Source organism: Palaemon carinicauda, chromosome 2, assembly GCF_036898095.1.
Source record: "Palaemon carinicauda isolate YSFRI2023 chromosome 2, ASM3689809v2, whole genome shotgun sequence".
In the NCBI taxonomy this organism is placed as follows: domain Eukaryota; kingdom Metazoa; phylum Arthropoda; class Malacostraca; order Decapoda; family Palaemonidae; genus Palaemon; species Palaemon carinicauda.
The window spans coordinates 197,629,348-197,655,156 of NC_090726.1; the positions used below are offsets into that span (position 1 = coordinate 197,629,348).

Sequence of the window (25,809 nt, forward strand, 5' to 3'; positions counted from 1 at the left end):
AAAATAATCAGAATACTGTATAATACATTAACGATATCTTCGGATAGTCATTTCCGGGGGTTGGAACCCCGTGATACCTGACGGTAATTCTCTTGTAATATCAATCGCAGAAATATTACACTGTAGAAGTTGCCAGAAGGAACTTCCATCAGGACGACATGGCTTGAGCCCAAAAAATGCATTTAAGATTAAATTGGATCTATAGATCTGGAGTATATAGCCCAGTGCAAGGGTATCATCAAGGGTAAAACTTTGTATACAAGAGATAAAAGTTAGATGTTGGACAGCGAGATGAAACAATTGTGGCAAGAACGGAAGTAAAGTAGATGGATATATAGCAAGTACAGAAAATCCTCAACTTACAAAATATGTTCCAAGAAGCTGTTTGCAAGTCGTATTTTGTTAAATTTTGGCCTAGGGTGAGCTTCACCCAACTCACATGCCTACAATTTCCAGCTGCTGAGGTCAACAAATAGTCCTGTTTTATATTACTAATGTTGTCTTGCTTGCTGCACTAAATTGTATAATATTGTCTTGTTACAGTATTTCATTATGAACTTTCTATTACAATATCTGAGATTTTATGATTTTAGTTGGATTCATATTTGTATTCCAAAAGGTTTAAGTTGTGGACCTTCTGTATAACTAGGAAATACAGGAATGCTACAAAGACCCTGAGTAATACCTACAGCGCATCACAAAAGGTAACCTAACGTCACCCAATTTCCTACAATTTCCCAAATTCAAGATGATTTCAAATGTTAACCCTGCTGTTGTTCTCTATGTAAACCTATTCATACAATACTGGTTTAAAGCTCAAAATTCATATGCTTGGGTTTATACTATATTTCCATGTAAACTTCATCAGTGAAAAAAATATAAATAAAACAAAACCAATGGATGCCAGTAAGCTCTGGAGTATTATTATGATATTATCTGTCCCTGTCTCTTCTATAAATTTACCGGTACTACAAATGCTTTTGAAAACTATACTGAATACTGCAAGTACAATTTTACTACTCACTATCCACAAAAAATTCATAGATGCAACGTACTCTAGGTTTAAACTAAAACAGATCTAGAGAGCTAACCTTCAATTCAAAGATTACAATCAAGTTACTTGAAAAGCATGATTTATCAAACAATGAAATACCCCTGTACTGCATTATCTTACTCCAATTTGGCTATTTAGCCTCAATAATCTCCTCAGTATAAAGAATAACAAGCAAAATCAAGATGGAAGGCCTCAAAACTGCAAACTAAACTGCTAACAATAAAAGTCAAACAAATATAATAGCTTAAAATCACAAATACAAAATTAAAGAGAATGAAAACCTCAGAAAGACTACCCCACAAAATAAGTGTATGTAGCCAGGGTAGCTTAAACTTGCATGGACTTCAAGCTCTAGTTCAGAATAGTCTAAATAACCCTTTAGGGTTGATTCACACTATCAGTCCGGTCACGCTCCAGTCTCGGTTCGATCTTGCTTCGGTCTAGATACTGGGGTGTTCACACCTTTGGTCTGATCAGTGTCTTAGCAAAATTTTGAATGTAAGGAAAAAGCATAAATGTATGGGAATATTGTTCAGTGATACTAGGAAATGTATTTACACAGAGAACATCAGCTGTTATTGTGCATATTGATTTTTTTCTATCATGACAAGCGAGACTGGAGCAAGAGCGCACCGGTGCGCCAGCGTGAATGCTTCCATTTAAAATCATGTAACAATATTTGACCGGACTGTGACTGGAGCAAGACTGGAGAGCGACCAGACCCATAGTGTGAATCAGCCCTTATACTTTAAACCTAAAAGAGTGTACAACACCAACCAATCAGTTAAATTCCTTAAATCAACTGCAAGAAGAAGCAACACATCCTTGTACTGTGGTTATCAATATTAACAGAAAGCTCAAAATGCCTTTGATTGATACCAACAAGATTGTAGTTTTCAGGTTGCAAAAATGAAAGTTTATTACAGATTTTATAACTAAAACTCAAATAAAAATAAACACTGTGCAATTATATTGACATCTTAATTATACTAAATATAAGCATAGTTATTTACATACTTAACACAGTATGTTCTTGATAGAATCCCACATTAATAAAGCAAGTCAACTACAGTGCAATTACTCAAGGAACTAACCACAGTACGATGCTATAATAAATAACCTCAAAAACATCATGTGTCTTTTGTTGATTACTCTCTATGATAAATTAGGTTTATGAATAATGAATGTATAACCCAGTAACCCTTCAGAATTTGTAAATTCTCATGACTGATCGCTATAACTTTCACTATACTAAATTTAAGAAATATGATATTTTAATTATAAAATAAATTTTTGAATATACTTACCTGGTGAATATATAATAGCTGCAACTCTGCGGCTCGACAGAAAACACACTCAAAAAACTCGCGAGCGATCGCTATGAAGGTTGCGGGTGTGCCCACCAGCGCCAACTGTCGGCCAGATACCACTCTTGTATGTAAACAAAACCTTCAATTCTTCTCGTCCCGCTGCGTCTCTATTGGGGAGGAAGGGAGGGTCATTTAATTTATATATTCACCGGGTAAGTATATTCAAAAATTTATTTTATAATTAAAATATCATTTTTAAATATTTAACTTAGCCGGTGAATATATAATAGCTGATTCACACCCAAGACGGTGGGTAGAGACCAGAGTTAATTATGTTTACAGCGTATAAGCTAAGAGTTTTTTCATTTTGACAGTTATCAATATAACAAAACCAAAATATATAGGTACCTGGTAAGGAAGTTGACTTAGACGATTACTCTGCCTTGTAAGTCTGTCTTCCTCACGGAGCCCAGCGATCCTCTTAGGATGCTGAAAGACTCCCAGGAGCTGAAGTATCAAGGGTTGCAACCCATACAACAGGACCTCATCAAACCCCTAATCTGGGCGCTCTCAAGAAATGACTTTGACCACCCACCAAATCAACCAGGATGCGAAAGGCTTCTTAGCCTTCCGAACAACCCATAAAACAATATTAAAAACATTTCAAGAGACAGATTAAAAGGATATTGGAATTAGGGAAGTGTAGTGGTAGAACCCTCACCCACTACTGCACTCGCTGCAACGAATGGACCCAGTGTGTAGCAGTCCTCGTAAAGAGTCTGGACATCTTTTAAGTAAAATGACGCGAACACTGACTTGCTTCTCCAAAAAGTCGCGTCCATAATACTTTGCAGAGATTTATTTTGCTTGAAGGCCACGGAGGTTGCTATATCTCTAACTTCGTGCGTCTTAACCTTAAGCAAACATCGGTCTTTCTCATTCAAGAGAGAATGAGCTTCTCGTATTAAAAAAATCTGATAAAATATGACAAAGCATTCTTTGACATAGGCAATGAAGGTTTCTTAACTGAGCACCATAATGCCTCAGATTTCCCTCGTAATGACTTAGTACGAGCTAAATCGAACTTAAGAGCTCTAACAGGACATAATACTCTTTCCAGTTCGTTGCCTACGATCTCTGATAAGCAAGGAATATCAAAAGATTTAGGCCAAGGACGAGAAGGCAGTTCATTTTTGGCCAGGAAACCAAGTTGAAGTGAACAAGTGGCTTTTTTCTGTAGAAAAGCCGATGTTCTTACTGAAGGCATGAAGTTCATTGACCCTTTTAGCCGAAGCCAAGCACACTAGGAAAAGTGTCTTGAGGGTGAGATCCTTCAGGGAGGCTGAATGTAATGGCTCAAACCTGTCTGACATGAGGAACCTTAGGACCACGTCTAAGTTCCATCCAGGAGTTGCCAAACGACGTTCCTTAGAGGTCTCGAAAGACTTAAGGAGATCTTGGAGATCTTTATTGTTGGAAAGATCTAAGCCTCTATGTCGAAAGACCGAAGCCAACATGCTCCTGTAGCCCTTAATCGTGGGAGCTGAAAGGGAGTGAACCTTTCTCAGATGTAAAAGAAAATCTGCGATTTGGGCTACAGAGGTACTGGACGAGGACACAGATGCTGACTTGCACCAGTCTCGAAAGACTTCCCACTTCGACTGGTATACTCTAATGGTAGAAGCTCTCCTAGCTCTTGCAATCGCACTGGCTGCCTCCTTCGAAAAACCTCTAGCTCTTGAGAGTCTTTCGATAGTCTGAAGGAAGTCAGACGAAGAGCGGGGAGGCTTTGATGGACATTCTTTATGTGGGACTGACGTAACAGATCTACCGTTAGAGGAAGACTTCTTGGAAAGTCTACCAGCCATTGAAGTACCTCGGTGCACCACTCTCTCACGGGCCAGAGGGTAGCAACCAACGTCAACCTTGTCCCTTCGTGAGAGGCGAACTTCTGCAGTACCTTGTTGACTATCTTGAATGGTGGGAATGCATATAAGTCCAGAAAAGACCAATCCAGTAGAAACGCGTCTATGTAGATTGCTTCTGTATCTAGGACTGGAGAGCAATAGATTGGTAACCTTTTGGTCAACGAGGAGGCAAAGAGGTCTATGGTGGGTTGACCCCAAGTAGCCCAAAGACTCTTGCCCACGTCATTGTGGAGGGTCCATTCCGTGGGGATCACCTGACCCCTCCGGCTGAGACAGTCTGCCAAGACGTTCAAGTCCCCCTGGATGAATCTCGTCAACAGGGAGATGCCTCGAATTCTTGACCATAAGAGAAGGTCCCTTGCGATCTCGAGCAGCGTGAAGGAGTGTGTGCCTCCTTGCTTGGAGATGTACGCCAAAGTTGTGGTGTTGTCTGAGTTGCCTCTACCACCAAGTTTCGAAGAAGCCTTCTAATATCATCAAGGCCAAGTGGACTGCTAATAGCTCCTTGCCGTTGATGTGCATGCTCTTCTGACTTGAGGTCCACAGACCCGAGCATTCCCGACCGTCCAGGGTCGCACCCCAACCCAAATCCGACGCGTCTGAGGACAACACGTGGTTTGGGTTCTTGACTGCTAGGGATAGTCCCTCTCTCAGACTGATATTGCTGTCCCACCATTTCAGGCATGCCTTTACTGGTTCGGAGACTGGGAATGATACCGTCTCTAATGTCTTGTCCTAGTTCCAGTAAAAGGCTAGATGGAACCGGAGAGGCAGAAGGTGTAGTCTCCCTAGTGAGACAAACTGCTCCAGGGATGAGAGAGTCCCTACAGAGACTGTTCCAACTCCTGACTGAATACACGTTTCGTTTCAGCATTAGTTGGACTTCGAGCAGGGCTTGACTGCGAATCTCCATCCCCAAATATAGAATAATCTGGGATGGGATCAGTTGGGACTTTTAGGTTGACCAAAAGTCCCAACTCCCTGGCCAGACTCAACGTCCAATGTAGATCCTGCAGACAGTGAAGACTGGACGATGCTCTGAGAAGCCAGTCGTCCAAGTACAGGGAGGCTCGGATCCCCGATAGATGGAGGGATTTTGCCACATTCCTCATGAGCCTCGTAAACACGAGAGGCGCAGGACTGAGGCCAAAGCACAGGGCTCGAAACTGGTACCCCACATTCCTGTAAACAAACCTCAGAAACGGTTGGGAATCCGGGTGTATAGGAATGTGGAAGTATGCCTCCTGAAGGTCGAGAGAGACCATCCAGTCGCCTTCCATAAATGCTGTCAAGACAGCCTGGTAGACTTCATCGTGAAGTTTGTCTTGACAATGAACACATTGAGCGCACTTGCCTCTTACGTACTCCTGCCGTGAACATGGCTGCCAAATCATGGAGCCATCCCTGAGGGACTTGTTCCTGCAGAGAACGTGACTGTCAGATCATTGGAGCCATCCCTGAAAGCCTTGTTTATGCATGACATAATTGTACAGCAAAACTTCAAAGGCTCGAAAATAGCTGTGAAGTCGACCTGTAAAATCTTGGAGCGTCTCATGGCCAGGCGCCAGGGAGAGTCTATGAGGTTTGAGAAGTCTATCTGGGCAGAGGCAGGAACTCCCAAGCCGAGAACTTCTCTCGTGTCATATCAGACTCTCGCTCTATAAGCCAGTTTAAAAGAAGGGAAAGCAAAGGCTGTATCCCCCAAACTCCTCTTGGTGATAAACCAGTCGCCTAGCAAACGTAAAGCTCTCTTAGAAGAGCGAGAGAGCACTAGCTTATAAAACAACGGCTTCGAAGTAGCTAGGCCTAGTGTAAGCTCTGACGTTTAGGCGAACGAGGAGCAGCAGTTACAAAAAGATCCGGACAAAGATCCTTAAAAATCAGCATGATTTATTTAAAGTCCATAGAGGGCTAAGCAGCTTTAGGCTCCTCTCTGTCTGACAGAGTCCTCAAGGGAATATCAGTAGGAGGGGGAACAGCAACTTCCTCATCTGAAGGAACCTTGTCCGATAATAGCCGAGTCTCAAGCAAGGGAGAGACCTACCCTGGTGGCAATGCTTTACAAGCAGAGTCCACACGCACTGGTGCATTAGTAGCGGACCAGGACGCAACGTCATGTAACTGCTTGACAGTCTGTGAACTGTCAACAACAACAGGTGCGTGAGACCAGGACGCAACGTCATGTAACTGCTTGACAGTCTGTGAACTGTCAACAACAACAGGTGCGTGAGGACGCACAGCGTCCACTCAAGACTGCTTTGACCGCCTAGACTGAGCAGTCAAAACAACTCTAGAATGCGGAGGTTGACGCTCAGCGTCAAAACAAGTCAACTCCGATTGTTAGCGAACGTCCTGAACGCCAACAGGAGCATCAGGAAGTGGCCTAACGTCCAAATGTGGCTGAAAATACACACGAGACTGCATCGAGTGTGGTTCTAAACAACCTGACTGACGTGACTTGGCTACGCCAACGTCAACAGGACGCACAAAGGAACGTTAGGGTGGCTGAAGGCCAGGATCTCGATGAGATAAACGGCTAGGCTCAACGGACTTATTGGCAGAATAGTCTTCCATAAGGGAGGCAAGCTTATTCTGCATGTCTTGCCGTACAACCCATTTAGGATCAACGGGAATGGTTGCGGTAAGAGACGAGGGTAACGTCTGTGACCGCAAAACCTTGCCTACAAAAAGACTCTCGGAGTCTGTGTTACGCTTTTGTTAGGCGGCGAGCAGTCTTCCGACGACTGCATAGGGTCAGAGCTGTCCTAATGGTTAAAACCTGGACGCTGGACCTGTCCTGAAAGGACTGACTTTCGCTTAAAGGGCCTCGAAACCTTGTTCCACGGTTTCTTATGCGAAAAGCCTTCGGATGACGAGGAGAAAATCGTCTCTCTCGCCTTATGGTAGGGGTGATCTTGGTAAGATACACCCGATACCATAGAGGGAACGTCTGTTCGCTGATCAAGGCCTCTCGAACCCATAAGTCGTACGACATTACTTCTCCCCTGGGCTTGGGAGCTTGCAAGAGGTCCCGGACTAGGCGAACGACAGGCACGAACAGACGAACCCTCGGTCGCAACACTGATAACACTTTGCGCAATATCACTTTATCACTACGATTTTCTGTTTTGCACTTATTTCACTGAAATCGAATTTTTTAACAATTCACATTAGGTATGAATAAAACTGATTTCTACCTGAAGCACGCAATTCTACCCTCATCAAAAGGTTGTAATTGCGAAATCAGTCGTATAATGTAAGCACATTAATACCAGCAAAAAACAGTAAACATATTTTAAGATAAAAAAAAAAAAAAATCAGTGGCTGGGGAAGAGACTAAACACTAGTTCATTCAAAACTACGTTTTCAATCTCTCACGGTACAGTGCCTTGGGACGAGAATAAAAAACTAAAAACGTTTTATCCTTTCTCCCCGTACAGAGACTAGGGACGAGAGTAACTCGAGAACAACGTTACCCGCTTGGGACGAGATAAAGATCGGAACGTTTTCTCTCCTCTCTCTCCCTCCGTCTCTATCTCTCTCTCTCTCTCTCTCTCTTGATTTCGCACCTAAGAGAAGAGCCCACTTACGTTTCGTCAAAAAAACAGGTTATTTGACCAAAGGAAAAAACTGAAAGGTTTTTCAATTAAAAAGTTCCTTTAAAATAGAATTTAAAACATTTAAGCTTTGAAAGAAGAATGAACAAAACGTCAGAATCGATTTACTCTTTCTGCAAAGTGAAACCGTGATACTCTCTCTCTCTATCGTAACGATAGAGCGCAAACTGCGTAGCATAAATAAACTAAACGTTAGTTCATCTTTGAAACAGCACGAAGACTATTCAAAGAAAATCTTTCATAAAATATCTATTAAAAAATATTCATTTTTATAAGTTTTAAATCATTAGCTCTTTAAAAGCTATTTACGATTGAAAGGGCTCAACGTTGTTTAACTTCGGTTTCCAAGTTAGGACCGCCTACTCTCAGGAAAGGTCGCATATAAACAAATCATTAAAATTTATTTAGATGTTTATTATAAATGGAAAGCTAATCGAAGAGGCCTAATAAAGGCGGCTGAGATATAAAATATATAGAGGAAAATCTATAATTAATTTATAACGTGATAAGATAATTGCTAAAAGCCTAAACACACTTCCGTACTGAGGAAAGGGTCGGCCATTTAAAAGTCAAGGAAAGTCCAAAAAACAATCCAAAGTCATCAAAAATTAAATCTATCCAAAAACGAGTTCAAGATTTAAGTTGAAGATAAAACACCTGTAGCGAAAGCTCAAACCAAAATGAAGTACTTCACCAAATATGTTAAGAAAACTCCAGGTTCTACAGCGAGTATGAATACGTCTTGTCGTCAACGTCGACAGAGAAGAATTGAAGGTTTTGTTTACATACAAGAGTGGTATCTGGCCGACAGTTGGCGCTGGTGGGCACACCCGCAACCTTCATAGCGATCGCTCGCGAGTTTTTTTAGTGTGTTTTCTGTCGAGCCGCAGAGTTGCAGCTATTATATATTCACCGGCTAAGTTAAATATTTAAAAATATAGTATCCGACTTAAAACCCGCAGTAAATTTCAAATAGTTTGTCAGAAAAGCCTTATGGCTAATAGCTGCAACAGATTAATTCAAGTAATTCAGAGCACAAGCAGTTGTAAAGAGAGAGAGTGGCTTAAATCTTCTTGTAATTTCTCATCTAAAGTTATTCTACATATAGTATACTAAACAGCAATTAGCACCTGAAAGAAAAGGCCCCTCAAAAAAATTAAGGGATATCTAATTGATTAAAAAAAAAAAAAATATGGGAAGATTTCTAAATGATTCTATGCTTTAGAAAAACTTAAATCTTGAGATACTTCTTCAAAATCTATTATGTACATGGATATTTCTTATTACTATAATCAAAATTTAAAATATATAAACTAGCATTGTCTTTTTGAAACATTATCAAGCCTGTGTGAAAAATGTTATTTTTATAATAAAATAAATTTTTGAATATACTTACCCGGTGATTATATAAGCTGCAACTCTGTTGCTCGACAGAAAACTCTACGTTAAAAATCCGCCAGCGATCGCTATGCAGGTAGGGGGTGTACTTCAACAGCGCCATCTGTCGTGCAGGTACTCAGTACTCAATGTAAACAAAGAACTCAATTTTCTCCTCGGTCCACTGCGTCTCTATTGGGGAGGAAGGGAGGGTCCTTTAATATATAATCACCGGGTAAGTATATTCACAAATTTATTTTATTATAAAAATAACATTTTTCAATATTTAACTTAGCCGGTGATTATATAAGCTGATTCACACCCAGGGGGGTGGGTAGAGACCAGCAATAAATGTTTACATTATTATGAGCTAAGGATTTTTTATTTTATTTTAGCAGTTATCAAAATAACAAACTTAAAATAAACAAGTACCTGGTAAGGAAGTCGACTTGAACAATTACTCTGCCTTTTTAAGTACGTCTTCCTTACGGAGCCTCGCGATCCTCTTAGGATGCTGAGCGACCCCTAGGAGCTGAAGTATCAAGGGTTGCAACCCATACAACAGGACCTCATCAAAACCTCTAATCTAGGCGCTTCTCAAGAAATGACTTTGACCACCCGCCAAATCAAGTAGGATGCGAAAGGCTTCTTAGCCTTCCGGACAACCCAAAAACAATAATAAAACATTTCAAGAGAAAGATTAAAAAGGTTATGGAATTAGGGAATTGTAGTGGTTGAGCCCTCACCCACTACTGCACTCGTTGCTACGAATGGTCCCAGAGTGTAGCAGTTCTCGTAAAGAGACTGGACATTCTTAAGATAAAAAGACGCGAACACTGACTTGCTTTTCCAATAGGTTGCGTCGATTATACTTTGCAGAGATCTATTTTGTTTAAAGGCCACGGAAGTTGCGACAGCTCTAACTTCGTGTGTCCTTACCTTCAGCAAAGCTTGGTCTTCCTCATTCAGATGGGAATGAGCTTCTCGCATTAACAGTCTGATAAAATAGGATAAAGCATTCTTTGACATAGGCAAAGATGGTTTCTTAACTGAACACCATAAAGCTTCAGACGGGCCTCGTAAAGGTTTAGTTCGTTTTAAATAGAACTTAAGAGCTCTTGCAGGGCATAAGACTCTTTCTAGTTCATTTCCAACCATACGATAAGTTTGGAATATCGAACGATATTGGCCAAGGCCGAGAAGGCAGCTCGTTTTTGGCTAGAAAACCAAGTTGTAGAACATGTAGCCGTTTCGGATGAGAATCCGATGTTCTTGCTGAAGGCATGAATCTCACTGACTCTTTTAGCTGTGGCTAAGCATACCAGGAAAAGAGTCTTTAAGGTGAGATCTTTTAGGGAGGCTGATTGTAGCGGTTCGAACCTGTCTGACATAAGGAAACTTAGTACCACGTCTAAATTCCAACCAGGTGTAACCAAACGACGCTCCTTCATGGTCTCAAAAGACTGAAGGAGGTCCTGTAGATCTTTATTGTTGGAAAGATCTAAGCCTCTGTGACGGAAGACTGATGCCAACATGCTTCTGTAACCCTTGATAGTGGGAGCTGAAAGAGATCGTTCTTTCCTCAGATATAAGAGGAAGTCAGCTATTTGAGTTACAGAGGTACTGGTCGAGGATACGGATACTGACTTGCACCAGTTTCGGAAGATTTCCCACTTCGATTGGTAGACTCTAAGGGTGGATGTTCTCCTTGCTCTAGCAATCGCTCTGGCTGCCTCCTTCGAAAAGCCTCTAGCTCTCGAGAGTCTTTCGATAGTCTGAAGGCAGTCAGACGAAGAGCGTGGAGGCCTTGGTGTACCTTCTTTACGTGTGGCTGACGTAGAAGGTCCACCCTTAGGGGAAGTGTTCTGGGAACGTCTACTAGCCATCGAAGTACCTCGGTGAACCATTCTCTCGCGGGCCAGAGGGAAGCAACTAGCGTCAACCTTGTCCCTTCGTGAGAGGCGAACTTCTGCAGACCTTGTTGACAATCTTGAACGGAGGGAATGCATATAGATCTAGATGTGACCAATCTAGGAGAAAGGCTTCTATATGAACTGCTGCTGGGTCCGGGATTGGTGAGCAAAATATTGGGAGCCTCTTGGTCATCGAGGTTGCGAAGAGATCTATGGTTGGCTGGCCCCAGGTGGCCCAAAGTCTCTTGCATACATCCTTGTGGAGGGTCCATTCTGTTGGAATTATTTGTCCCTTCCGACTGAGACAATCTGCCATGACATTCAAGTTGCCTTGGATGAACCTCGTTACTAGTGATATGTCTAGACCTTTTGACCAGGTGAGGAGGTCCCTTGCGATCTCGTACAACGTCAGAGAGTAGGTCCCTCCTTGCTTGGAGATGTACGCCAAAGCCGTGGTGTTGTCCGAGTTCCCCTCCACCACTTTGCCTTGAAGAAGAGACCTGAAGCTTTTCCAGGCCAGACGTACTGCCAGTAGCTCCTTGCAGTTGAAATGCATTGTCCTTTGACTCGAGTTCCATAATCCCGAGCATTCCCGTCCGTCTAATGTCGCACCCCAGCCTACGTCCGATGCGTCCGAGAAGAGAACGTGGTTGGGAGTCTGAACAGCCAGGGGAAGACCCTCTCTTAGGTTGATATAGTCCTTTCACCAAGTCAGACAAGACTTTATCTTTTCGGAAACCGGGATCGAGACCGCTTCTAGCGTCTTGTCCTTTTTCCAGTGAAAAGCTAGATGGTATAGAAGAGGACGGAGGTGTAGTCTTCCTAGTGACACAAATTGATCCACAGATGACAGCGTCCCTACCAGACTCATCCACAGCCTGACTGAGCAACGTTCCTTCTTCAGCATCTTCTGGATGGATAGCAGGGCTGGGGGCTGATCGTCTTGTTCAGCAACGTCCTCATCAGAGGGTTCCTCATCCGAAACTGATGAGGAAACGGCAACAGAGTGGGCAACGTCTGACTCGCTGAATCCGGTCGCACTGGTGGATGCGTGACGGAGCCGGACGCAATATCATGGAACTGCTGCAGAGTCTGTGAACTGTCAACAACCATGGGTGCGCGAGGAAGCACAGCGTCAACCCGAAACTGTCTAGACCGTCTGGGTTGTGCAGTCAACACCCTACCGGGTTGCTGAGGTTGACGCACTGCGTCACAACAAGTCACCTCTGCTGGTTGTTGAACGTCCTGAACGTCAACAACCACCTCCGAGCGTCGCTTAACGTCAACGTGCGGCTGGCAACCCACACTGGGTCGCATCGGTGGAGGAACCACCTCAACTGGCAGACGCGAGTAGGTTACCTCAGCGTCAACAGGGCGCACAACCGACCGGTTGGAAGGTTGTTGGCCAGAAGGTTCTTCTCCGCATTTAAGTCCTCTATCAAGGACGCCAGCTTGGACTGCATGTCTTGCAGCAAAGCCCATTTAGGGTCTACGGGAGCAGGTGTGGCAACAGACGGGGTTAGCGACTGAGGCGGAACCGTTTACCATCCCTGAAAGCCTTGTTATGCGTGACATAATAGTACAGCAAAACTTCAAAGGCTCGACAACAGCTGAGAAGTTGACCTGTAAAAAACTTGGAGCGTCTCCTGGCTAGGCGCCAGGGAGAGTCTACCAGAATTGAGAAGTCTATCTGGGCAGAGGCATGAACTCCCAAGCCGAGAACTTCTCTCGTGTCATATCAGACTCTCGCTCTATAAACCAGTTTAAAAGAAGGGAAAGCAAAGGCTGTATCCCCCAAACTCCTCCTGGTGAAAAACCAGTTGCCTAGCCAACGTAACGCTCTCTAGGAGAGCGAGAGAGCACTAGCTTAAAAACAACGGCTTCGAAGTAGCTAGGCCTAATGTAAGTTCTGACGTTTAGGCGAACGAGGAGCAGCAGTTACAAGATCCGGACGAAGATCCTTAAAAAAATCATCATGATTTAATTAAAGTCCATAGGAGGCTAAGCAGCTTAAGGCTCCTCTCCATCTGACAGAGTCCTCAAGGGAATATCAGTAGGAGGGAGAACAGCAACTTCCTCATCTACAGGAACCTTGTCCGATAAAAGCTGAGTCTCTCACTGGTGCATTAGTAGCGGACCAGAACGCAACGTCATGTAACTGCTTGACAGTCTGTGAACTGTCAACAACTGAACTGTCAACCACAACAGGTGCGTGAGGACGTACAGCGTCCACTCGAGACTGCTTTGACTGCCTAGACTGAGCAGTCAAAACAACTCTAGAATGCGGAGGTTGACGCACAGCGTCAAAACAAGTCAACTCCGATTGTTAGTGAACGTCTAGAACGTCAACAGGAGCATCAGCCAGTGGCCTAACGTCCAAATGCGGCTGAAAAACCACACGAGACCGCATCGAGTGTGGTTCTAAACAACCTGACTGACGTGACTAAGCTACGCCAACGTCAACAGTAAGCACAAAGGAACGTTAGGTTGGCTGAAAGCCAGGATATCGATGAGATAAACGGCTAGACTCAACGGACTAATCGACAGAATAGTCTTCCATAAGGGAGGCAAGCATATACTGCATGTTTTGCCATACAACCCCTTAAGGATCAACGGAAATGGTTGTGGTAATAGACGAGGGTAACGTCTGTGACCGCAACACTTTGCCTACAAAAAAAAGACTTTCGGAGTCTGTGTTACGCTTTTGTTAGGCGGCGAGCAGTTATCCGATGACTGCATAGGGTCAGAGCTGTCCTAATGGCTGTAACCAGGACGCTGGACCTGTCCTGAAAGGACTGACTTTCGCTTAAGGGCTTCGAAACCTTGTGACAGGTTTCTTATGCGAAAAGCCTACGGATGGCGAGGAGAAACAACGTCTCTCTCGTCTTATGGTAGGGGAGATCTTGGTAAGAAACACCCGATACCATAGAGGGAAAACGTCTGTTCGTTGGTCAAGGCCTCTCGAACCCATAAGTCTTTTGACATTACTTCTCCCCTGGGCTTGGGAGCTTGCAAGAGGTCCCGGACTAGGTGAACGACAGGCACGAACAGACGAACCCTCGGACGCAACACTGTAACACTTTGCGCCTCGGACGCAACACTGTAACACTTTGCGCATATCACTTTATCACTTCGATTTTCTGTTTTGCACTTATTTCTACCTGAAACACGCAATTCTACCCTTCATTAAAAGGTAGTAATTGCGAAATTAGTCGTATAATGCAAGCTCATTATACCAGCAAAAAACAGAAAACATATTTTAAGATAAAAAGAAAAATCAGTGGCTGGGAAAGAGACTAAACACTAGTTCATATAACTACGTTTTCAATCTCTCACCGCACATAGCCTGGGGACGAGAATAAAAACCTAAAAACGTTTTATCCTTCCTCTCCGTACAGAGACTAGGGACGAGAGTAACATGAGAACAACGTTACCCGCTTGAACGGAACGTTTTCTCTCCTCTCTCTCCCTCCGTCTCTATCTCTCTCTCTCTTTCTCTCTTGATTTCGCACCTAACAGAAGAGCCCAATTATATATCGTCAAAAAAACATGTTATTTGACTAAAGGAAAAAACTGAAAGGTTTTTCAAATAAAAAGTTCCTTTAAATTAGAATTTAAAACATTTAAGCTAAGAAAGAATGAACAAAACGTCAGAATCGATTTACTCTTACTGCAAAGTGAAACCGTGATACACTCTCTCTCTATCGTAACGATAGAGCGCATGTTGAACGTCCTGAACGTCAACAACTGCGTAGCAAAAAAAACTAAACGTTAGTTCATCTTTGAAAACAGTACGAAGACTATCAAAGAAAATCTTTCATAAAATATTACATTTAAAAAGTTTTAAATCCTTTAAAAGCTAAAGACGATATAAAGGGCTCAATGTTGATTAACTTCGGTTTCCAAGTTAGGACCGCCTACTCTAAGGAAAGGTCTATATAAACAAAGCATTAAAATTTATTTTATATGATTATAAAAAAAGGAAAGTTAATCGAAGAGGCCTAATAAAGGCGGAGAGATATAAAATATATAGAGGAAAATCTATAACGTGATAAGATAATTACTAAAAGCCTAAACACACTTCCGTCTAAGGGAAGGGTCGGCCATTTAAAAGTGAAAGAAAGTCCATACTCTCTTTGTCACCATAATTAAATCTATCCAAAACGAGTTCAAGTTTTGAGATGAAGATAAAACACCTGCATAGCGAAAGCTCAAAACTAGAATAGTGTACTTCACCAATAGTTGTGAAAACAAATCCAGTTAGCAACAGCGAATTAGTAGGTCTTGCCGGTAGCCCGACAGAGAGAAAATTGAGTTCTTTGTTTACATTGAGTACTGAGTACCTGCACGACAGATGGCGCTGTTGAAGTACACCCCCTACCTGCATAGCGATCGCTGGCGGATTTTTAACGTAGAGTTTTCTGTCGAGCAACAGAGTTGCAGCTTATATAATCACTGGCTAAGTTAAATATTGAAAATTGAGGTCTTGAAACTAATTAATAACATTCACCTATAATAATTGATCTACATTGGCTGCCAATTACAGTGAGAATTGAGTTTAAAATATGTACAATAACCCAGCAGTCCAAAATAGCTATGAAAATTGCTACATATTGCCCAGCCAACAAATCGTCCTGACACGAGAATAGTTACAGATGGTTTCAAACTATTACAATCTAGATACATGTCTACTGTAGGCTCAAGAGCCTTTAAATATGCGGCCCCGAGACTATACAATAAGCTCCCACGAGACATCTGAATAATTGAAGATATTAATGCTTTCAAGACGAAACTGAAGACTTTCTTATTCTGTGAGTGTTTCGATAGTGATGATCTAACAGTAAGTGACCAATACGCAGTGTGAAATGTTAAATGCTCCAGAATGAACATCATAAAAAGACTGTGGCGGTCCTGTAGAGAGTAGGGTTCCCCTGCTGTACGGGACAAGATAAGCAGCCCTTAGAGTAAAGTGAAGTACAAAACAACAACAGACCAGTCAACCTAAAATAACATGGGAAGGTGATACAGTAAAGGCATATACTGTACAGAACATAGCATAATAAGCCAAACAAAATGCATTGCAGGTTTCCTTTGAATTGAATGTTGGCAATTTTTCCAAAAAACTTAACTCTACTATGCAATACTGATACTGTAATAAGATTTACAGCTTATGATTTATAATGATTCATAAAGATTTTTTCATGGTTACTAATCATCATAATACAACATAGTTACCCTCCATGCTGTGGTTAGGAATGAATTTACAACCAATTTAAAAATTTTCAACATTTACACTGCAAGACTTCAGAGATACCGAGTAGCTTTGGGAAAGTATGGATGTAGAGGATGTCTGAATTTGTTATATCAATTTGACAGCATATTAACAACACCATCCTAAAAGATATACAATAACTAATCATTGACAGGCTTGGTAAATTACAGATGCCAATACACCAAATCTTATATCATTACAGTTCTCTCAATCTTGTTCCTAAAATGTTATAGAATTATTACAGAATATTCATAAAACTTGTTGATGTTAATTTAAGGAAGAGGAATAAAAGAATGAAAATCTGAAAACCAGGGTTCAAAATTTGGAATAATATAAAAATAGATATTGATATTGATAGAAAAGTGACCTTGTAAAAACATTTTAGTTCCTAATTCCTTGCGTTGATCTAAATTCTAACATCACAATGACTTTCTACAGAATTTCCTAAAATACTGATAGTCTTACCTAGAATTATAATTCTCCTAAAAATGATATAGTTCTGACACTGCAGTTTCACAATCGCCACCGTCATTATCATTATAACCAAGGGTGCAACCCCGACAGGAAAAACTGAATACTATACTATATTAATTACAATAAATTAAGCTAAAAACTAAATAATAGGTAAACTAAAAAATGGCAAAAGTCAACCTACTTAAAAAAAATTAGCACAAAGCTTGAACTTCCAAAGTTCCACCAATTCAAATACAGTATCATTTTTATCATTATCACTAGTAGTAGTAGTAGTAGTAGTAGTATTACTATTAATAGCAAAGCTACAACCCTAGTTGGAAAAGCAGGATGCTATAAGCCCAAGGACCCAAATAGGGAAAAGCAGGATGCTATAAGTCCAAGGACCCAAACAGGGAAAAGCAGGATGCTATAAGCCCAAGAGCCCCAACAGGGAAAAATTCCCATTGAGGAAAGGAAATAAGGAAATAAACTATATATGAGAGGTAATGAATAAAGAATATAAAATATCTTAAAATCATTACAGGTATATTAGCAAGATGATTCAACAATTTTACCACAGTGGGAGTGAAATTTGAGAGAATAGTGTAGAAATAAATATATTAAAAAGGCAAGATTTAAAATCAACTGCATACATACTAAGGTAACATGTGATGGAAGTCCTCTCAGAAGATCTGAATGGAAAAGATACGGAAACTAAAGAACTCACGTAGCATCCACAAAGGGATAATTAAAACAAGTAACAGCGATTAATATACAGATCATTGATAAATTATCTAAGCGCAAAAGCTTTGTTCAACAATGTATGAGGAGGCTGCTGTTGAAGATGGTAAAAAACCAAGAACAGTAGTTAAAAAAGGGAAGAACTAAAAAATTTTTAAAATTCCTTTGAGGTAGACAAGCCTCCAAAGATCTTAAGGTTTCTTCAATACTGTAATATTCTTTTATTGCAACTGAAGAAAAGGTCAACTGGTCAGGGTTCTCACAAAGGAATCTACCAGTACTATCTAAAAAGGGGAGCTAGAATTCAGATGTGCAGCATACAGTTAACGAATCATCGTCAAAGAAAAGATCTCTGCAGGGAAGATCCAATGTTCTAGACATACAGTCAAAAGCAGAACCACATGACCCGATAAATGGATTTCTGTGACACTGGAAATTGTTTGAAGAACATCACAAATACCAAGGGCCTTACAAAAGTCAACCTGGTCAACAGAAAACAAGCATTCAAAAGCTTTAGCAACTATGGGAGGACACTACAAAATCAAACCACTGTTCTTAAGTCTTGGGTAGTCCCATGCATCTGTGCCATGGTCTCCCATTGTCTTGGGTTAGAGTTCTCTTGCGTGTGGGCACACTCAGGTACACTATTCTATGTTTCCTTATTTCCTTTCCTCACTAGACTATTTTCCCCATTAGATTGAGGGCTTATAGCATCCTAATAATTAAACAATAATTAGCAGGTAATCAAAAGGGCTTATCTATTGGAGCACAGTAACATTACCAATTCTCTGACAAGAGTAAAAGGAACCTCTTCTAGTTAAGCTAACGTGCAAAACAAATACTAGACAACTCAGTACCTTTAACAGAAGCCAAGGAATAATACCCACAAAAGCACAAAGGTAAAGTATAAAAAAATCCTTAATTTATGGGAATCTGATTGGATTTAGGAATTTGGGTCATATAGTCTGGCACTAGGTCCTGTAAGGGCATTCACTACCCAAGCACAACTGGAGAGAAACCCAGCAGTTAGGAGGTCAAAATTAGGAGAGATTGGACAGCAAGATGAAGCAGGTAGCGTAAGACATAAAATGGCGAAACGACACTAGAGGTCATTCAGCATCCTCATGACGTAAATATTCAACATGCATTCAGTTTCAGGAGACCATCAATGGGACATATTGTATCATCTCACTGCTTTGCTTACTGCTAAACACATCAGTCAAAAGTATTGCCTTTGCCTTTGGACATCAAGTGACAGACCTACCTGATTTAAGCAAGGAGAATTTTGCCCCTTTCTTTGGACATCGAGTGACAGGCCCATTTGATTTGAACAAAGGAGGAATAGAAATCTAAATCAAGAACTGATTTAATGGTAGACCAGCATCTGTGTCCGAATTCAACGAGAAAAAGTTTTCTTTTTGGTTAAACTGTACTATTACCTGAAGCATAAACAGTCCAAAACAAAGCTCTTAATTGATCTATTTCTTTTCCAAAGATTTATATGCCCAAATCAGAACATCTATAATAGTCAGTGAACCAGGCTTTGTCTATACAATAGCTCAGTGTCCCAAAGGAAGAAGCCTATTAACAATAGTGAAAAAAACTTTTACCTAAGTTCATTTCAAATACAATTCCAAATTAATTGAGACTATATTACAAAAGCATGTCTTAATTATTAAATAAATGGAAACATGATCAGAAGTTCCAGTTGCAGGACCATCTTTACTTAATATAACACCACTAAAGTAGGTGAAAACTAGGTCCAAGCAATTACCTTTTGTGTGTGGACTAATTAATGATACGCTAACAGTCTGATTCACAAGCAAAGTCAAAGTTCTTAGGCAAAGATTGTCAGAATAAACAGAATTCAACCAATCCGATGAGAATTGAAATCACAATAAACACAGGTCTTTTATCGTCTTCCTATATTTCAGCCATGATGACTAAGAATGGCATATATCTTAATGAAGAATTCAATTCCTGAATCTCAAAACATGAAGCTTAAAAGAGTACAGCTCTTAACCCACGAAGGACGACCCGTCCATTTAATGGATGCATTAATTGCTACCAACTAGCGACCGTCTATATTGTGGATGCATTTTTTTCATCCTTTCTTCCCCCTACATATGACTTTAGCTCCGCCTTCTATTGACGTCACAGGCTACTTTAACCAATCAGTGATCATTTACAAAGCAAAGTTGCCAGAAATCTTATACTTTGAGGTTATAGGAGTGTACTAAGCATGCGCCGTTGGCGGTGGGGGTAGGTGCCGTTTGGCTTATCGATCGAGATTTTGTTATCTGTTGGCAGGATAAAAGATAACTTTTTTATGCAAAATTAAGAGTTAATTTGTTTTATAATGGCTAATATGGAATATCATTATGATTCAGAAACAAGTGCTGATGATTTGGACAGCCATAGTGAGCATGATAGTGATGATTATACGACTGATAGCGATGTTTATGACGACGATCTTGACATTGAACCTGTTGCCTCATCCTGGGCACGTGTTTATCCGCCTGAAGGTATTGACTGTGGGAGTGATTTGGTTTTTACCCAAAGAAATGTAGGTCCTTTAGGGATTCCTAACCGTAATTCACAGCCTATTGAATACTTTTCTTTATTTATAACTGATGATATTATAGATATTCTTGTTCGTGAGACTAACATATATGCCAATAGATTTTTAGCTAGTAAGGAAGAGTGGATAAGAGAACATCCACGAAGCAAATACAGAATCTGGAAACCAGTAACTCATGAAAGAATGAAAAAGTTTTTAGCTCTTAGTTTACTCATGGGATTGATAAAAGTGCAGGATATAAAAGATTTTTGGAGTACGTTTCGTTCAACTAGAATTCCTTTTTTTGGAGAAACCATGCCACGCGATGAATATCTTCTAATTAGTCGATTTCTTCATTTGAATGATAATACCTTGAATAAGCCCAGAGGTGACCCACAGTATGACCCATGGTTTCGAGTGCGCCCTCTTTTAGATTCCTGCAATAAGTTATTCAAGGATCATTACAATCTTCAGCAGACAATCTCCCTTGATGAAAGTATGATTGGTATGCGTAATAGGTGTGCATTTATACAATATATGCCCAATAAACGGCACTGTAGGTATGGGATAAAAAAGTTTGAACTTTGTGAAGCTTCCACTGGATATGTTTATCATATAGATTTGTATTCAGGGCGTGATTTTTATGCTACTGGAAGTCAGCAAGGCTTTACTCATACAGTAGTAATGAATATAATGGAGAAAAGCAAGGTTCTGAATAAAGGTTATCACCTGATTACTGACAACTTTTATACAAAGATTCCTCTAGCAGAAGCCCTACTAATACAAAAGACATCCCTCACAGGAACAATAAAGATCAATTCTAAATTTTTGCCTCAAATTTTGGTCAAGCAGAAGCTCAGCACAGGTGAAACTGTCTATGTAAGAAAAGGAAAGTTGCTTACTTGTGGTTTCAAAGAGAAAGCAACTCGCAAGCCAGTTTACCTTTTGACAACATATGCTCATGCTGAAAATGTCACATTGCAGACAAGACATGGAGAAAAAATCAAGCCTAAAGTCATAAATGACTATAATGTTGGTATGGGAGGTGTTGACCTGTCAGACAAAAAACTTTATCATTATGCTGCACAAAGGTCAACCAGGAGATACTGGAAGAAAATCTATAGTAATCTTATAGATGTATCAGTTCTAAATGCTTATATTATCTATCAGCAAAATACTGATAGGCCATTCAAGAGAGATGATTTTCTTCGTGACATTATTGAATGTCTGTCAATCCCGGATGCTGCATCTTACCCTCTCATTCCACAGTCGCCTGGTAGCCGACTTTCTAATTCACCAGGTCGTAATCCTATTCCTGTCAGTTCACCTGGTTCAAGCCATGTATATGCTAGGTTAGATGGTTGCAAGCAAAGATTATGTGCAGTTTGTCCCAAGCGCTCGAAGCACTGGTGTCCTGGATGCAATGCTGGCATTCATGAGCAATGCTGGCCAAAGCTGCAACATTACTTCAGGGTGAAAGGTCGTCCTAAGAGGAAACATGAGGACAATGATGAACATGAAGACTGTCAGTAAATTCAAGTCAATAATTGTTACTACTTTTGTGAACTCACTTGATAATTATGAATGTTGTAATATTTTTGTAAATCTGCGTTACCAAATGGTGAAAAAGTGTCACTTGATATGTTGATATATATTTTTTTTACCACGCTATCACTGAATAGAATAATCTTTTTTTTTTAGGAATTTTTCAAAATTACATTCTTTACAAAATTAGCTTTGTTATAACAAAAAGGAATAATAAGTTTTGTAATAATCCAGCTTCAAAGTGACTTTGATTTTTTTGCAACTGTGATTTCTAAAGATATTTTTTTTTATATCCAAAGTAATTAAATATGTATCAAACAATAAATGCCCTATTCAAAAAGCTCATCTTCTTGCGGTTTCAATGATACCAAATACTTATATATTAGAGTGAAAAATATATTATTTACAGATTTTTTTCCTTTTTTCTATAAATATCAATAAACTGTCGTCGTCTTTTGGCGGCGAGGCCCGTCGTCCTTCGTGGGTTAAGAAACCAAAGTTTCTAAACATACTGTAAAGAAATACGATTACAGTATTATTATTATTATTATTGTTACTTGCTAAGCTACAACCCTAGTTGAAAAAGCAGTGTGGAGGATTTATTTTTTTTCTTTTCCTTTTTTGCCAAATCCAGAGAGAGAGAGAGAGAGAGAGAGAGAGAGAGAGAGAGAGAGAGAGAGAGAGAGAGAGAGAGAGAGAGCGAAAGTAGTTAGTGTATTGATTGTTTGTTGTGAGAAAGACTGTTGGTATAAATGAGATTGTTTGTTTATGTTTTAGTTAGGTTACGGCAGTGGTGAATGCCTTGGGTGAATGATTATTTTGATTTTGACTGCAGCTACAGGCTGGTGTGAATGCTGGATTATATTTTATATCATTTTTCGACCAGCGTGGAAGTGTTTATTTATTTAAAAAACCGTGATTCCTCCTTTGGAGAGATTTTGTTTACCTGGATTAATTGCTGACGACCTGGCTAATAAGAAAGTTGATACGGCTACTCTAATTTAGATTATGTTGATGACTTGGACCGAATGATATTTCGATTACTGTTGATGATGATGTTTATGATGACGAAGATGGCATCCAGGACCCCAATCAGGGAATTAGTGGTGGCAAATTGCCACAAAGTGTATTGCTAACCACAAAGCTGTGGTTGTGCCGTAAAAGACAGTTCGGCATTGTGTGGATGGCTGTGTTGGTGCCATTAAAATGTTATTTTGATAATAAAATAAATTTTTGAATATACTTACCCGGTGATTATAATAGCTGCAACTCTGTTGCTCGACAGAAAACTCTAAGGTAAAACTCGCCAGCGATCGCTACACAGGTTGCGGGTGTGCCCAACAGCGCCATCTGTCGTCCAGATACCCAGTACTCAATGTAAACAAAGACTCAATTTTCTCCTCGTTCCACTGCGTCTCTATTGGGGAGGAAGGGAGGGTCCTTTAATTTATAATCACCGGGTAAGTATATTCAAAAATTTATTTTATTATCAAAATAACATTTTTCAATATTTAACTTGGCCGGTGATTATAATAGCTGATTCACACCCAGGGGGGTGGGTAGAGACCAGCAATATATGTTTACATTATTATGAGCTAAGAGTTTTTATTTCATTTTAGAAGTTATCAAAATAACAAAAACAAAATAAATAGGTACCTGGTAAGGAAGTCGACTTGAACAATTACTCTGCCTTTTTAAGTACGTCTTCCTTACGGAGCCTCGCGATCCTCTTAGGATGCTGATCGACCCCTAGGATCTGAAGTATCAAGGGTTGCAACCCATACAACAGGACCTCATCAAAACCCCTAATCTAGGCGCTTCTCAAGAAATGACTTTGACCACCCGCCAAATCAACCAGGATGCGAAAGGCTTCTTAGCCTTCCGGACAACCCAAAAACAACAATAAAAAACATTTCAAGAGAAAGATTAAAAAGGTTATGGAATTATGGAATTGTAGTGGTTGAGCCCTCACCCACTACTGCACTCGCTGCTACGAATGGTCCCAGAGTGTAGCAGTTCTCGTAAAGAGACTGGACATCCTTAAGATAAAAAGACGCGAACACTGACTTGCTTCTCTAATAGGTTGCGTCCATTATACTTCGCAGAGATCTATTTTGTTTAAAGGCCACGGAAGTTGCGACAGCTCTAACTTCGTGTGTCCTTACCTTCAGCAAAGCTTGGTCTTCCTCACTCAGATGGGAATGAGCTTCTCGTATTAACAGTCTGATAAAATAGGATAAAGCATTCTTTGACATAGGCAAAGATGGTTTCTTAACTGAACACCATAAAGCTTCAGACAGGCCTCGTAAAGGTTTAGTTCGTTTTAAATAGAACTTAAGAGCTCTCACAGGGCATAAGACTCTTTCTAGTTCATTTCCAACCATATTCGATAAGCTTGGAATATCGAACGATTTCGGCCAAGGTCGAGAAGGCAGCTCGTTTTTGGCTAGAAAACCAAGTTGTAGTGAACATGTAGCCGTTTCAGACGAAAATCCGATGTTCTTGCTGAAGGCATGAATCTCACTGACTCTTTTAGCTGTGGCTAAGCATACCAGGAAAAGAGTCTTTAAGGTGAGATCTTTCAGGAAGGCTGATTGTAGCGGCTCGAACCTGTCTGACATGAGGAATCTTAGTACCACGTCTAAATTCCAACCAGGTGTAACCAAACGACGCTCCTTCGTGGTCTCAAAAGACTTAAGGAGGTCCTGTAGATCTTTATTGTTGGAAAGATCTAAGCCTCTGTGACGGAAGACTGATGCCAACATGCTTCTGTAACCCTTGATAGTGGGAGCTGAAAGAGATCGTTCTTTCCTCAGGTATAAGAGGAAGTCAGCTATTTGAGTTACAGAGGTACTGGTCGAGGATACAGATACTGACTTGCACCAGTTTCGGAAGACTTCCCACTTCGATTGGTAGACTCTAAGGGTGGATGTTCTCCTTGCTCTAGCAATCGCCCTGGCTGCCTCCTTCGAAAAGCCTCTAGCTCTCGAGAGTCTTTCGATAGTCTGAAGGCAGTCAGACGAAGAGCGTGGAGGCTTTGGTGTACCTTCTTTACGTGTGGCTGACGTAGAAGGTCCACCCTTAGAGGAAGAGTTCTGGGGACGTCTACTAGCCATCGAAGTACCTCGGTGAACCATTCTCTCGCGGGCCAGAGGGGAGCAACTAGCGTCAACCTTGTCCCTTCGTGAGAGGCGAACTTCTGCAGTACCTTGTTGACAATCTTGAACGGTGGGAATGCGTATAGATCTAGATGTGACCAATCTAGGAGAAAGGCATCTATATGAACTGCTGCTGGGTCCGGGATTGGTGAGCAATATATTGGGAGCCTCTTGGTCATCGAGGTTGCAAAGAGATCTATGGTTGGCTGGCCCCAAGTGGCCCAAAGTCTCTTGCATACATCCTTGTGGAGGGTCCATTCTGTTGGAATTACTTGTCCCTTCCGACTGAGACAATCTGCCATGACATTCAAGTTGCCTTGGATGAACCTCGTTACTAGCGATATGTTTAGACCTTTTGACCAGGTGAGCAGGTCCCTTGCGATCTCGTACAACGTCAGTGAGTGGGTCCCTCCTTGCTTGGAGATGTACGCCAAAGCCGTGGTGTTGTCCGAGTTCACCTCCACCACTTTGCCTTGAAGGAGAGACCTGAAGCTTTTCAAGGCCAGATGTACTGCCAGTAGCTCCTTGCAGTTGATATGCATTGTCCTTTGACTCGAGTTCCATATTCCCGAACATTCCCGACCGTCTAATGTCGCGCCCCAGCCTACGTCCGATGCGTCCGAGAAGAGAACGTGGTTGGGAGTCTGAACAGCCAGGGGCAGACCCTCTCTGAGGCTGATACTGTCCTTCCACCACGTCAGGCAAGACTTCATCTTCTCGGAAATGGGGATCGAGACCGCTTCTAGCGTCTTGTCCTTTTTCCAGTGAAATGCTAGGTGATATTGAAGAGGACGGAGGTGTAGTCTTCCTAATGACACAAACTGTTCCAGGGATGATAGCGTCCCTATCAGACTCATCCACTTCCTGACTGAACATCGTTC

At 41.1% G+C, this 25,809-nt stretch overlaps 1 protein-coding gene across 1 annotated transcript; it reads left to right on the plus strand.

The window, feature by feature from the left end:
• The first annotated feature begins 20,024 nt into the window (after positions 1-20,024).
• LOC137621844 (piggyBac transposable element-derived protein 4-like) lies at positions 20,025-21,758 on the plus strand. The gene has a single exon (XM_068352355.1). It carries the CDS (start codon positions 20,025-20,027, stop codon positions 21,756-21,758), a length of 1,734 nt encoding a protein of 577 aa, XP_068208456.1.
• Positions 21,759-25,809: the final 4,051 nt, after the last annotated feature.

Bases quoted from the DNA above. Each gene is read 5' to 3' on its own strand.
- LOC137621844 (XM_068352355.1), top strand. From the start codon at position 20,025: ATGGCTAATATGGAATATCATTATGATTCAGAAACAAGTGCTGATGAT.